The 15663-nt window shown below is 40.8% G+C and overlaps 1 protein-coding gene across 6 annotated transcripts; it reads left to right on the top strand.

Annotated features, from left to right (window-relative positions):
• Window positions 1-1608: 1608 nt before the first annotated feature.
• On the top strand, window positions 1609-15663 carry nsd2 (nuclear receptor binding SET domain protein 2). 6 transcript variants are annotated; one of them, XM_083540207.1, is made up of 24 exons: window positions 1609-1862; window positions 3383-4113; window positions 4363-4552; window positions 4639-4802; window positions 6588-7037; window positions 7128-7217; window positions 7307-7478; window positions 7613-7675; window positions 7781-7893; window positions 8200-8290; window positions 8380-8483; window positions 8703-8801; window positions 8887-9010; window positions 9333-9533; window positions 9638-9817; window positions 10876-11032; window positions 11216-11418; window positions 11531-11634; window positions 11884-12153; window positions 12320-12436; window positions 12699-12840; window positions 13305-13411; window positions 14226-14424; window positions 15155-15663. In XM_083540207.1, exons 2-24 carry the CDS (start codon window positions 3400-3402, stop codon window positions 15517-15519), a joined length of 4419 nt encoding a protein of 1472 aa, XP_083396333.1. In that variant the 5' UTR covers window positions 1609-1862; window positions 3383-3399; the 3' UTR covers window positions 15520-15663. The 6 variants fall into 6 exon arrangements, with proteins under 6 accessions (XP_083396333.1, XP_083396328.1, XP_083396329.1 ...); XM_083540202.1 differs by having other exon boundaries at window positions 8377-8483; XM_083540203.1 differs by having other exon boundaries at window positions 1619-1956; window positions 8377-8483.

The raw sequence follows: 15663 nt of genomic DNA, 5'->3' as shown, positions 1-15663 counted from the left end.
CCTCAATACATCCTTAAACCTCCTCCTTGTCCTTCCTGTTTTCCTCCTTCCTGGTGGCTCCATCCTCAGCATTCTACTGATATACCCCATGTCCCTCCTCTGCACATGTCCAAACCATCTCAATCTCGCCTCCCTCACCTTGTCTCCAAAACGTCCTACATGTGCTGTCCCTCTAATAAACTTATTTCTAATCCCGTCCATCCTCATCACTCCCAACGAAAACCTTAACATTTTCAGCTCTGCTTTCTCCAGCTCCACCTCCTGTCTTTTACTCAACGCCACTGTCTCTAAACCATACAACATCACAGGTCTCACCACAGTCCTACAAACAACCACATTGTATTAACTAACAGGATTAATTAGGAAGGATCTTGCTTTTTCCTATTTCTTTCTGAAAGGAATTAGCCACATATATATATATATATATATATATATATATATATATATATATATATATATATATATATATATATATATATATATATATGAGTATGCAAAGCTACCTTATACAAATATGAAAGCTGATAAAGAGTTTGACTTTAGTAGGAGGAAAGGTAAAGTGTTTAAAGTCAATCACTGCTTTCATTGGAACTGTTATAAAGTTGATTTATGACACCATCTTGTTAATAGGGAAGACTGATGGTGGAGTTGCCCTTTGAAACCGGAATATGGCTGATTCCTTACATCCTGTTGAATCTTTTTTTTTCCAGAGGGAAGTGTGACTGGGTTTAATATCAAACAAAACCACATGTAGGTTTCGAGCAGATTTTCATCGCTCTGAAATGTGAGATCTTTACACTGCGGAGACCCAGCCCTGCTGTCTAATCTGTAATGTGATCTGAATCTAAATCCAGTCGTTGTTCTCCTTCTCCAGATGGACCAAAAACTTGGCCATGGTCGCGCCGTACTGTATGCGCATGCGCAATATCGTGGCATCTCCAGCGCGAAATAACACATTGTCATCATTATAATACACAAGATTTAGGGACATTTCTCACTAGCATATGTGATAGGTGATCATTTGAAATGTTTTAATAGCATTGCAATGGGATCGATTAGGTCATCGTTACTGCTCGCTTTTCACGGCTTTACTTTTTAAATGGAGTAAACGGGCTTCCATAGAAACGTACTCCTCGAGGAATGCCATTGGAGAGATTTTCTGGCGCGCTTATTTATTGGTTGCCAGACATTTTTATTTTTTACGTTTACATATTTGGTTTAAATCATCTTTTCCTACACACATTCAAACGTCTAATTATTGGAATTGGCCTGGTTATACAATATATTAAAAAAATGAAATAGGCTATATATTTGAATGACGCGTTGACCCCTAATGCTGATACCGATTCTTGTTATTTCAGCGCTTTTACAGTGTGCGCTTTTCTTTTCAGATGAAGTCTCTACTCTTTACAGTAGTCTCTGGTCATTTGATAGATTGATATTGAGTCTGTTTTTATTTTATTATTTATCCGTAATTTGTGTTTTTTTTCTACTCAAACATAAAAAAATGAAACACCTCATTCTCATTTTAATTCAACACTGGCGCGTAAACCTGGCAACCCGCCTTCTTGCCTCTGACGTCATTGACTGAGGATGCCCTCCAGTTTTGTTCATTTCTGTTGGCGGCTAAGTTTCGCTTCTCGGCCTCGACTTGATTCGGAGCAACGCGATAATAACCAATTACCTCCGAATCGCGTTTATTAGCGTGAGCTACAAAACCCGCTAATGTTCCCCCCCCCCTATCCGGGGCTCGGATATTTTTTCTCTCCTTTTTTTTGTTGTAAGATGCCGTATAGCGAGGGGGAGCGGAACACATTTGAAAAGGCCGGGTGAACGGAGCGGCAGCCGCCAGCCAATCGGAAGTGAGTATTTTTCGCGCTGATTGGGGCGAGTTTCCCCGCAAAGCTTCAACTCGAATGAATAGGAGGGTCGGAGGAGCCGCAATGCTTCGAACAGGTTATTATAATGTGCTGAAAAATAACACACACCGGGGCACGACTGCACCGTTCGGGTTTGCACGAGCGGGACCGGTGCGTTCCTGCAAAAAGAAACCGGCGTGTTATTAAAGCAGCTGGAGTGTGTCTGAGTGTGTACGAGTGTGTGTGTGGGAGAGAGAGAGAGAGAGAGAAAGCTAGGAGGCTAACTAGCATTCGAACCTGGTTTGTCATGCAGATTAGCTGTTGCCTTCCTCAGATTTGACATTCACACCGACACATTATATCACCGCCTTTCCTTTTCTCTTCCTCGAATAATCTGGTTTTCCCCCTCCATTAAACTACCATGTTCATATTCGGGGTAGTTTAACTGCTGCCTGCTTGTTTGTTAGCTGTTTTTGAAGCATTTTTAGCCACAATGCTAGCGTGTGTTCTGTTATTGTTTGTCCCTATTAGCGCCTTCACAGTCCGCCACTAACTCACTGGATTGGAGTGTATTTGAAACACACACACTAGATGGTGGTTCATATAAGCAGTACCCTGAGTGTACCCGGGCTCTGGGCTCAGTATTGTGAGGGGTGTATTTGCATTAAAGTGGGCTCTGTTATTCAAAGTGTATGTGAGCATTAGCGGGGCTTCAGGCTTCGGGGTTTTTTTTGTCACTGAAGGCTATTAATATCAATAGGTTTCCCTCAGCTCGAGTGAAAGAGGGAGAGAGATGGAGAGAGTGGGCGTTTTGAATGACAAAAGATTTCTAACCTGATCGTGTTTTAAAAGTGATTCAGACACACGATTTTCGCGTGTTTGATTTGTCAAATATCTGTGTTCAGCATGTGGTCAGAGGTTCGCATCCTCACTCGGTGTCTTAGGGTCTGATGGTGTCTCCGTCCATGATCCCAAATGATCCAGCATCTACACCCCCCCCCCAATCTCCCCCCCCACACACACACACAAAAACAAGCCTCTAAATGAGCGAAATCCCAGTACTTTAACTCGGTATGACTCTACCCGGGCCCCCTCTCTCTCTCTTTCTCTCCCTCTCCCTGCACACTGAAGAGGGAAGCCATCTTTACTGACTAGATCCCCATTTCGTTTAACATGGATCCTCGGATTCACTGGTGCAAGTGGTCGTTGCTCGCCTGACAGGATAAGTGTTAGAAAGTACACTCGATCAAATCGGATCTTAGTATAATGCAGGGTCATTCCTTGATCCCGAGGAGCTCTGGCAGGTTAGCCCCCATGCTTCAGCGGCTACAGGTGCAGCAGTGTGGAGCTTTTCTCCTGCCTCTGTTATCAGCCCAAAGCCCTCCAACAGCTGTTGGGTAGATTTACAGTGATTTTTATTATTTAAAAAAATCACAGTATAATTTAATCTATTGTTGGATGGAGTGATTAGTAAGTAAGTAAATAAATAAATACAACAATGTCTGTGCCCTATCTTACACCAGATCTTTGAGTGGCACCGATGGACAGTAAGGGAGGATCTTTACCTGCAATGCCTGAGCCAAAGACCCCCACCAGTATGAAGCAGTTGTCCGAATCTCCATGTGCATGTAAGGGACGAGGCGATGGAAGCACAGATCCAGCTCTTCTCATGGATAAAGCCGCCACGCCCCATGATGGGGTTTTGCAGAAGATGGGCAACCCTAACCACGCTCACGAACACCTGGATCTGACCTGCTTCTTCAACTCCGATCAGGAGACAATGTCGAAGTTCTGCACGTCTCCCCCCGGATCGCCCCTCCATAAAGCAGTAGAATCGGGAACTCCGCATAGCAGCCCGCAAAGAAAGCAAGACTCCCCGGAGCTCACACTCAAAATAACCAAACATTTGCCCAATGGAAAGTCGCCAACGTCGAGCAGGTATGAAGCTAGCTATGGAGAAGATGGCACAGAGGATACGAATGCAGCTTTAAGTTTATCAGAAGGAATGATTGCTCCTGCCAGCGTTGCGAACGAAGGAAGCAAGTTGAGGGGACCAGTGAAAAAAGTGCCACCGAGCAGACGGCACCCCATCGACCCCGTGATTAACGGCTGTGACAGATCAGCTTTCACACACACTATCATAGAAGCACGTGACAAGCCCAGAGAGTCATATGACCCTGCTCCTGAGACTGATGTCCTGACCTCTGAATCCAGAGATGCTGCTGTACCGACCTGTGTAACTTCAGACGCTATGGTATCTCTTTGATTTGTGTTCACCCATCTTTAATTTTTATTGAATTTCTATATCAAACAAAACAAATTAAACAACTAATTGAAATTTTTTCATTAAAATGTTTCAAAATGCACCTGACACCAAGCCTTTACTTCAGTAGTCAGGGTTGTGTAATTAAAATGTCATTCTAAAAAAAGAGACATTTAAATTATTAACAATTGCATCACCCCAAGCATGATATAAATACTCATTTTGATGCCCCCCTCACAGCCTATACTGGATGCTGAGGGGGATTCCAGTGTTCAGAGTATGGAGGACGTGCAGACATTGCTGACAGAGGATCAACCCAATATGCAGTTTTCTGTGGGAGATGTTGTCTGGGCTAAGGCGTCTGGATACCCATGGTGGCCATGCATGATCACTACAGACCCAGAGTTCAAACTTCACTTCAGACAGAAAGGTAAGGACCAGAGAAAGAGTGGAAAGAGGTTTTTTTTAATTTGTTTTTTTTAATCGTTGATTAACACACATTTTTCTCTTCAACAGCAAACAAGTGCAGAGGATTATTGTTCCATGTACAGTATTTTAGCGACACACCAGAGAGAGGATACATTGCTGGGAAGAACTTGGTAATATTCTCTGAGAGAGACCAATATCAAACACTGTGCTGTGGAAATAAAAAATCCACTGTCCGCTGTGATGACAAGAAGGTACTGATACTGTTCACTGCTACTTGACTTATGATATAAAGAGTATTATATTGTATAATAATTTATAATAAACGTTTTATTTATATATATATATATATATATATATATATATATATATATATATATATATATATATATAAACACACACACATGCGCGCATACACAAACTGCCCGTCCAAAAAAAAAAAAAAAGTCAGCACCTGGATTTAAGTAAAAAAATAAGAGCCTCCCATTGGATAATTTCTGCATGAATGATTATATTTAATCTGGCAACAAGTTTTTTAACTCTAACTGATGCAGTGAGTAGCTTCTCATTTCTTAAACAACCATGTTGAAGACACGTCTTGTGGTCATGGAAAAGTTGTTAATCTGTTTCAGAAGGGTCAAATTATTTTCATGCATCAAGCAAAGAAAACATCTAAGGAGATTGTTGAAACTACTAAAATTGGGTTCAGAACTGCTCAACTCATTATTAAAAACTGGAAGGATAGTGGGGAACCATCATCTTTGAGGAAGAAATGTGGTCAGAAAAAAAGATCGATCAGAAGTTTATTTAAATTCGAAATCGAATCATAAAAAAAACAACAGCAGGACTCCCGGCTATGTTTATAGTGAAATTAAGAGCATTTTCACACGCACAATTCGAACTTGAATGTTTGGGACTAAACAGCTGTGTAGCCTGAAGAAAACTACTTATCAGTGAGGCTAATTGGGGAAAAAAAAGGCTTCGATTTGCAATGGACCGTAAAGAAGTACTCTGGAGCAATGAAAGAAGGTCATGTGGTCTGATGAGTCCAGATTAACTCTGTTCCAGAGTGATGGGTGCAGCAGGGTAAGAAAAGAGATGAACTGATGCACCCATAATGCCTAGTGCCTACCGTACAAGCCTGTGGGGGCAGTGCTATGATCCGGGGTTGCTGCAGTTGGTCAGGTCTACAGGAGGTTCAGCAACATTATGTGCCCAAAGAAGGAGGTCAGCTGAATACCTGAATATACTGAATAACCAGGTTATTCCATCAATGTTTTTTTCTTCCCTGATGGCACGGGCAAATTCCAATATGGCAATGCCAGGATTCATCGGATTTAAATTGTGAAAGGCTGGTCCAGGGAGCATGAGGCATCATTTTCACACATGGATTTGCCACCACAGAGTCCAGACCTTAACCCCATTGAGAATCTTCTGATGTGCTGAGGGAGACTTTGCGCAGAGGTCCGACTCTCCCTTCATCAATACAAGATCTTGGTGAAAAATTTCTGCAACATTGGACAGGAATAAATGTTGTTGTAACAATGCAGAAGCTTATTAAACCGTGCCACAGTGAATACGTGTCGAAATCAAAGCTAAAGATGGTCCAATGAAATATTAGTGTGTGTGACTTTTACTTTGGACGGGCAGTGTGTGTATACATATATATGCACCTCAGGACTCCTCACCTCATCTACAGCAGTAACTGACTTTACTAACACCATTATGGCTGATGAACACAAATGTCTACAAGCACACTCCAAAATGTAGGGGAACATCTTTCCAAAAGAGTGGAGCGAAATATAAGAGCAAATTGTTACTGAATGTGGAATGCGATGCTCAAAAAGCACATACCATACGCATGACCAGGTGACTTTTGGCAGTATAGTGCGTGTGTGTGTTTGTGTGTTTATGTATGCATGTATGTATGTATGTACACATACATACAAATAAACAAACATTGTAGCTCATCTTTGTGTGAAAGCAGAAATACACCGAGGTACCCCTGTTGTAGAGCTATTTCCTTTTCTTTTGTTTAGCTGTCGATTCCGCGTAAGGTGCGGATACCATGGAATACGGGCGTCTCCCAGGCAACAGAGGCAGTAACTTTACCGTTGGAGGAGCGACTGGCCAAGTTCAGCTTCACATATGAGGGCAACCAACCACGGTTCAACTCTCATATGCTGCAAGAACTTCAGTGCAAACAGGAGAGTCAAGAAGAATTTCCAGATACGGCTAGTCTCACTCCTCCTGACTCCACTCAGTCCAGCCCCATCACTCTACAGACAATGAGCAACCACCTTACCCACCCGCTGAGCGCCAACAGCAGCACTTCACAAAGGAAAACGCCCCTTCCTACTAAAGCACCTAAAGCGCCCAAAGCCCCAGCCAGCAAGGGGCAAATCAGCCACAAGGAGCAGAATGCTCACTGCAAAAAAAGCAAGAAAGTCGTTCCTGTTGTAGTTCCCTCTCAAATTGACTCTGAACAGGTAAGTGCAGTTAAGAATCTGCTAAGCCCTGATTTATTCTTGTTTAACTTTTTGGTACAAATTGTATGTATTTATTTATTTATTTTACAGGATATTTCCACTGCTGCAGATAAACCTTTGACCAACAAGAGGAAAATTAATAAATCTGGAATATTCACCAAAGACTCCTCTTTGAAAGAGGTGTTGCATTATTTTTTTCTTTATTCTATCATTAGCCATGTTATCCATGTTTTTATTTTTTAACGTTTATCTATAAAATATTTGTGTAGGATGTCCTATTTGCTGAAATTGACCCCCACTTGAAAGCAACCCAGAAGAAGCAGAGAAAACTCAAACAGAAGTTTCCAGCTGCACCAAACTCTCTAAAAAGGAAGAAAATTAAAGCATCTGCTGTTATTGCTGAAAGACTAAATACAGAGTTATTGAAGCCAGTGGTTTTGGGTAAGAATTTGGGCTCTGCAGTCCTTTTTTTAAATATATCTATTTTTCCTTTTTGGCATTGATACCTGTTTGAAGAGTTTGTGTTGGAAAAAATGTTTGCCTGATACGTGTTCCCTGTCGGCTTGGTGTTAAAGATGCCGAAGTCTCCAAGATGAAGAGAAAACTAAAAAAAGAAAAGGACGATGCTGTCTTTAAAGGTTTTTGTCTTGCATTTTTAAAAAATGTTTTTTTATTATAAAACAGTATTCCAGAGCACTTCACCGATTTCTGGAGCTATCTAAGTAAATCCGTTTTGTGTTCAGTTATGAAGAAGGCCTCGAAGCGTACACTTGAAGATCTCGTTGTGGAGGATGTACCTCAACCAAAGAAAAAGGCCAAGCTCGAGGACGGGGTAAAATGGCACGAGCCGTTAAAGGTTTGATCATTTTCTAAAGATACCCTTTTAAACGGGCAGCACAGATCAGTGAAGGAGCAGCGATGTATATGTTTTGGGTTCAATCTTATCAATAATATACTTGAAACATTCATTTCCTTGCGTTAGTAAAAATGCACTTTAGTAATTTGGGTAAAAAAAAAAAAAAAAAATCTTACTAAATGGGCTCTGTGCAAAATATAAAAACAGTTCCAAAGTATTCCTAATGCATCATCATTTGGCTATAGTTGTATTTCTTGCTGTAGGTTTTGATGGCCTGGTTAATTTATTTTATTTTCGTAAACACAGACAGCTGAGCCTCCTGCCGCTATACAAAGGCGAAAGAGACCGAAATCTGCAATCGCTGAAAAGAGAAAGAGACCCAAACCACCAGTCACTGGTAGATAAACCAATTAATTACTTTTGTTCGATGTCTCAGTCATTTATTCACGTGTGCTGTGTTTCTAAAACATTTTTTTGTGGCAGTAGAGCCTAAAAGGAAGGGAAAATGGGTTAGGAAGCTAAACCATGAAGATGGCAACGAGTCACCAGTCAAATCAGTTTCATCAAAGAAGCGCAGCCCATCAACCCAGGTACTGCTAGAGATCCGATCCTTTACATTGTGAATACAAAGTTATTATAAGCAAATAAATAAAAAAGCTAAAAAAAAATCATTTAATAATTACACTGTATTAGTTATTGAAATCGATTTTTATTCTATTGAATTAAAATAGCAAACGTTTTAATAGATAATCTCCTTTCTAATGTTTTTTAGTGCATTCTAACTAAGCATTTCCTTTAATGTGATCCAGACTTCCTTTCAGGAGAGACCCGATTCTCCCTCTGATGAAGCCCATGCTACCAGGAAGGCAGAGCGTGCAGTCAGTAATAAAAAAGAGAGTGTGTGTCAGGTTAGTGTACATGCGCTGTATGTTTATATGCAGCAGAATTGCGGTCTTGGTCCGAGTTTTGAATAAATTGTGTGCTTTTGAAAAGGTTTGCGAAAAGACAAGTGAGGACCTGGTGACATGTGAAGGACAATGCTATGGTTCATACCACCTGCAGTGTATGAGTTTGGACCAACCACCAGACAAGGTGCTCTGCACTGCTTGCCGCACAGGTAAAGAAGAGACCCTTCGTTTAACATCCCTGCAGTCACAAAGCCGTCCTCAGTAATAGTTTATATTAAAACCGCATTATTCATATTGGGAAAACTGCAATGAGTCAGTGCTCTTGGTTGTCGAAATGGAATGTGGTGTTCATGTCAAGTGCTGTTGAGTGTACTCATTACACATTGTTCAGTGTAGAGTAATAGAGCAAAGAGAGTTTCCTATCGCACCCCCACAGAGCCGGCTCTGAGCAGGGCCGCCTTCTTAACCACTTTTTAGGTACTTGTAGGTGTGAAATTCATGATTAATATTCAGAGCATATTTGTGTTTCAGGCGTGCACCCATGTTTCACTTGTAAGAAGTCTGAAGGGGAGGTGAAGCGCTGCAGCGTTTTACACTGCGGTCGCTTCTACCATGAAGCATGCTTGCGTTTAAGTGCGCTGACGGTTTTTGATAACCGAGGATTCCGCTGCCCACTACACACCTGCCTCAGCTGTCACTGCAGTGGCCGTGGCACAGCAAAAGCCACCAAAGGTACCTCATTCAAGCAAAGCACCCGCTACTGTACACTCAGCATACGTAACGGTTTCTTTCGTGGTGCAGTATATTCATGCAAATTGTTTATGTTCATGCTTTAGGGAAGATGATTCGCTGTCTGCGCTGTCCAGTAGCATGCCACACTGGGGATCTGTGCATAGCAGCCGGCAGTGAGGTGTTGACATCTACTACCATGTTATGTACCAACCACTTTAGCCCTAAAAAAGGCTACAGACATCATACACATGTCAATGTCAGCTGGTGTTTCATCTGTTCCAACGGTGAGCACCTTTTTCTTTTTATCTTCAAGAACCGACATTCTAAAAAAATGTTTACGAAGTCGAATATGACCGAGTGTAAACCAACTGAAGGAACTGTAAAAATTCTAGTTGTGTTTTAGGTGATTCTTTTGTGCAGAAATAGAAAATCAGTATATTTGTAGCAAAGAAATTGGTCCTTTAATGCATCTGTTACCGATATTTTCTCTGTTGATGTTTAACATAGTTTGAACCCATAAGCACTGTACAGCACTTTATATACGTTCCTAAGTCTGTTAATATAATAACAGTAAAAGTTGCTGGATATTGACTTTGCATAATAATTTAAATGTCCCTATGTAATATTACAAAGTATTTGTATATTAGGTGTTCCTGCAAATGTAGACGAGTCTTAAACTGTAAGATCAGAATCACCTTTATTGCCACGTGTTATAGGATGGAGATGCGTTGCGATGACCCCATCATAACTTCATAAGGATGGAGATCAGTATGGGGTCGTATACTGTAATTTAACAAATGGCTGTCCATAATTTAGCAGAACAGAGCAATTTACATTACTGTAATGTATAAACTTTACAGTATATATGTTTGTGGCGTCGGATGCGCTCCGTTTAAGTGACCGGTGATGGCGACTTAAAAAGAAACAAGCTAAAATTTGGGCTTTGAAACGCTAAAAAAACAGTGACCGTGACTCAATGAGACAACTGAACTCTGTTGACCGCCGACGAGAGTAAGGCATCTCACAAGGCGGGAGATGAGCACATCCTGGCGGCGTTCCAATGTATCCTACGAAGATTTAAATTCTGTTATGGTGTGCTGGTGCTATAATATAAAAATAAGGGAAAAAAATGATAGTTGAACTCGGAAAATAAAATAATATAATAAAGATGTAACATTTCATCTCCTGATTAACAGTGTTGGATTAGAAGGTGTTTCTACTTGCCTGGAAATTATGTTTATCAATTCAGAAATTCCTCTTAAAAAAAGAAATTTTTTTTAACAAAAATCTTTGTCGAAGTGAGTAATGTTTAAGCAGTGATCCTGTATTTGTATTGTTGTAGGTGGCAGACTCCTGTGCTGTGAATCATGTCCAGCTGCCTTTCACCCTGACTGTTTAAATATATCCATGCCTGATGGCAGCTGGTTCTGTTACGACTGCCGCTCAGGCAAGAAGCCCAAGTACAGGGACATTATCTGGGTCAAACTGGGCAATTACAGGCAAGTGTCAGTCAGTGAGTCTCTTCTAGGGTTTTTTTTTTTGTTTTAAACCAGTTTTTAAATAATTTTCTAATAAATAAAAAAATGTTACAAGCATGCCCTCCATCATCTTGGTAAATCTTTTGGTTCCGTTTTATAAAAAATACTTATGGTGTTAACCTTTTGACCCACTCTAAATCTCAGATGGTGGCCAGCAGAAATCCGTCACCCCAGGAACATCCCTACAAACATCCAGCACCTACGTCATGAGATTGGCGAGTTTCCCGTTTATTTTTTCGGATCAAAAGATTACTATTGGACCCACCAGGGCCGAGTGTTCCCGTATATGGAGGGAGACAGGGCCAGCAGAAACCAGAAGACTGGTATTGGGAAGGTTTTTAAGAATGGTAATGCATTTTTCTTTTATTTATTTATTTATATTAAAAAAAAAACCATTTTAATCCAAGGACCTCCTATTTACCACTGCATCTTTCTGTTCCCTACCTGTCACGTCGTTAGCTGTGCTGGAGGCCGAGGCTCGGTTTAACCAGGTCAAAATGGAGAGAGAAGCAAAAGAAGCTCAGGAGAACAACAGGAAACCTCCTCCATACAAATATATCAAGGTAGAAAATGTTACACAATACGTCCTAAAGAATTTGTCATAACTTTTATTTATTTATTTTTATTTTATTTATATATATATATATATATATATATATATATATATATATATATATATATATATATATATATATATATATATATATATATATATATATATATATATATATAATATATATATAAAATATGCATGCATGCCCTTTTTGGTCGGCCATGTTGCTTTGTAGGTAATGCCAGTTTGTTTTCTGCAGGTCAACAAACCAGTTGGACATGTGCAGATTTACACGGCGGACATCTCCGAGATCCCCAAGTGCAACTGTAAGCCGAGTGATGAGAGGCCATGCAGCTTTGAATCGGAGTGTCTGAATCGCATGCTGCTGTACGAGTGTCACCCTCAGGTCTGTCCAGCTGGAGATCGCTGCATGAACCAGGATTTCACCAAGCGCCTCTACCCCGAGACCAAGATCATCCGCACAGCTGGAAAGGGCTGGGGTCTCATTTCACTCCGAGACATCAAGAAGGTAAGAACCAGCAGTTACTCTAAACACACATTCACTATTAAAATGTCTTCTATTGCTGGTATAATTTCATTCATTTGTAAAATTATATATAGATAGATCTATAGTGAAATCTTGGTTATATATGACTGAATGTGTTTAATGCTGCTGATTTATGTTTGTAAATCAGGGGGAGTTTGTGAATGAGTATGTGGGGGAGTTAATCGATGAGGAGGAGTGCAGAGCCAGGATCAAATATGCCCAAGAAAATGACATCACACATTTCTACATGCTTACCATTGACAAGGTAAACTACCACTAGGCCCATGTATGTGTTTTTACAGTGAAACCTGGATTGGTTTAGTGAGGATGAAAAGAGGTCGTGTGTGTGTGTGTGTGTGTGTGTGTGTGTGTGTGTGTGTGTGTGTGTGTGTGTGTGTGTGTGTGTGTGTGTGTGTGTGTGTGTGTGTGTGTGTGTGTGTGTGTGTGTGTGTGTGTGTGTGGCATGTAAGTAAAGTAACTGATGAAGACGGTGTTGTACACCACATGACCCAATGTTGTGTATGTAGGACCGGATCATTGATGCAGGCCCAAAAGGGAACTACTCCCGCTTCATGAACCATAGCTGCCAGCCTAACTGTGAGACTCAGAAGTGGACTGTGAACGGAGACACTCGTGTGGGTCTGTTTGCTGTACGTGACATTCCAGCAGGTAAGTTAAAAAAAAAAAAAAAAGCGGTGAGCACACCTGGACGTATTTATTGCAATAAATGATCAAAATAACAAACTTAAAAATTTGGAAAAAACTACTTTATAAAGAATAGCTTATGGTAATGTTTGATTGGGTGCCACCTCACATTTACTAAGACTGCAGCGTTAAAAACTACACATTTTTAAGAGGTTCCAAAAATATTGAACATGTGAGAGAGAAATTACTATTTAAATGTTTTAATCAATCATTTGTTTTAGTGCAAATAAATTGTCTTTTTCTCAGTGACTTGTTTCTTCACACTCTACACAGTTTTTAAAATGTTTTAATTGTTAAACCGTATTCAATATATTCTGTTAAGAACACAACCCCCCCCTTTTTTTTTTTTTTATTAGAAGCAATCCATATTATTAACGTTTGCTTTTTTAGATGTAGACTCTGTTTAATTCATTGATTTCATTTTCTAGGGACAGAGTTGACTTTTAATTATAATCTGGACTGTCTGGGGAATGAGAAGACGGTTTGTCGCTGTGATGCACCCAACTGCAGTGGTTTCCTAGGAGATAGACCCAAGGTGAGTCACACACTGCTGTAAGCACCCAATCATTTATAATTTATAACAAATACTTGATATGAAGACCAAGAGCATTAGATGCTAGAATGACAGTACAGCTTTATTGTAAGTACTGGTTACTCTGCCTCACAGAAGGGCTAAAAACATTATTTTTCAATCATGTAAAAAAAATTGGACTGCTAGAAAATATGTATCACATTAGTATATGAAATTGTGAATTCAAGCTATTAAAAAGAAAAGCGATCGCTTTATGAATCATGTCTAAAAAGTCTATTGAAGCCATGAAGTTTAACAGCGTAATATAATCATGATATTTAGAAATGCACGTTTAAATTGGGATATTGTCTTTGATGTAGACAGAGTTAACAAGTATACACTCGCTGATCACTTTATTAGGAACACTATAGTAATTCTTTGTGTAATGGACTTCACAAGGTGATGGAAACGTTCAAATGAAATTCCGGACCCATCCCATTCATCCCAGATCGTGATTCATCAGACTGGGAACTTAGTCTTCTGTTGTAGGGCATCTGCTTTAAAGAACACGTGCATTCTGACATGTTTTCTGCTCACCACAATAATATACAATAAATACTCAAATAACCTGATTTGCACTAAAGATCACGCAACTGTCAAAACAACCCCCCCCCCCCCCTTCTGATAATTGATGCCCATCTGCTGCCACACAATTAGCTAATTTTGATAATTGCGTAAATCTGTAGGCAAATTCTTGGTGCATGAATTCCTAAATGCCCTTGAAAAGAATTGTGTAAATAAAACAAACAAGCCAATGGTACTGTGTCCTGTGTCCCAGATCACCCCCACCTCAGAGCCCAAAGCCAAGATACAGAAGAAGAAACCCAAGCGGCGGCGTGCTCGTAGTGAAGGAAAGAAGCAATCCGAGGATGAGTGTTTTCGTTGTGGTGATGGAGGACAGTTGGTTCTGTGTGACCGCAAGGGCTGCACTAAAGCGTACCACCTGTCCTGCCTCGATCGAACTAAGAGGCCTTTCGGTAAGCGCAATATCCACACCGTAACTGCTGAGAACGGATCAGATCAATTCATAAACGGACTAATTTAATGATGAATAACGTTTTATACATACACATTGTCCATTGGTTATTGAATATTATAATATGCAATTCCTTATATTCATTATATAAATTCAATATGATACAATAAATATTCAAGCTCAATGAATTTCTTTCGATGATTTAATGCTGAAAAAAGTAGCAGTCGAATACAAATCGTGTTAAAGGCTCACCGGAATCCATATAATGAACGAAGTTTAGCTGTTTAAACACTGAACTCGTTTAAAGCTTTAGCACTAAGCGGAGTTAGAGGTTTTATAGTGAATGTTAGCTTTTGGAATGAAGGTCCCAAGAACTCAAAGGCTGCTAGCAAACTGGTCCTGACATAGAAGAAATAAATCAAGTATTTTACAAAGTGTCATTTAAAAACCTGAGGGGAAGAATAGAAAAAAAAATGTCGAGTGATTGAAAGTACAGATAACTTTGTTAAAGGTTTTTGATGCCACACACACACACTTCAAATAAGCCATGTTGAATTAAACCTCAAGTAAATTAGTAAAGGAGAAATGAGTGGGTTTTCATAAACACCTTGCAATATGCGCTAATTGAATATATCCTGCAGCCTGAATGTTTATGGCAGAAGTTTGTGAGAGAGGGCGCTAATGAGAGAGGTGGAAATGAGTTTCCTGATGTGTGTTAATGTGTTGAGCAGGTCGTTGGGATTGCCCCTGGCACCACTGTGATGTGTGCGGCAAACCGTCCGATGCCTTCTGTCAGCTGTGTCCCAACTCCTTCTGTAAGAGCCACGAGGACGGCACGTTGAACCCGCACCCCACCAGCGGCCTGCTGTGCTGCCAAGAGCACGACGACTCGGACCCGCAGTCCACGACGCCGCTCGCCCAGAAGTCCAGCAACACCACTAAACCCCCCGGACGCGGCCGTAAACCCGGGGCTCTGAGCAGCGCCGAGCCTGCAGCCGAGAAGCGCTCGAGGAAACACTGTGCCAAGGAGCAGAAGAGTCGAGCTGCTGAAAGCGTTCCTCCTGTCCCGGCTCTTCCCTCTACGACCTCACCGTGATTCAGTGGTCTTGATCTCAACGTGACTGTTCTCCCAAACTGAAAGCACTGTCTGATCAGGGAAGTATCTGAACACTGTAGAGCTCGATGAAACTGCCACGTCCGGTTCCACCCCTCACTCAACATCTCGCTCGGAACCGAGCGC

Source organism: Silurus aristotelis, assembly GCF_946808225.1.
Source record: "Silurus aristotelis genome assembly, chromosome: 4".
Classification (NCBI taxonomy): domain Eukaryota; kingdom Metazoa; phylum Chordata; class Actinopteri; order Siluriformes; family Siluridae; genus Silurus; species Silurus aristotelis.
The sequence above is the reverse complement of the archived record's forward strand: the minus strand, read 5'-3'. Positions and strand labels throughout refer to the sequence as shown.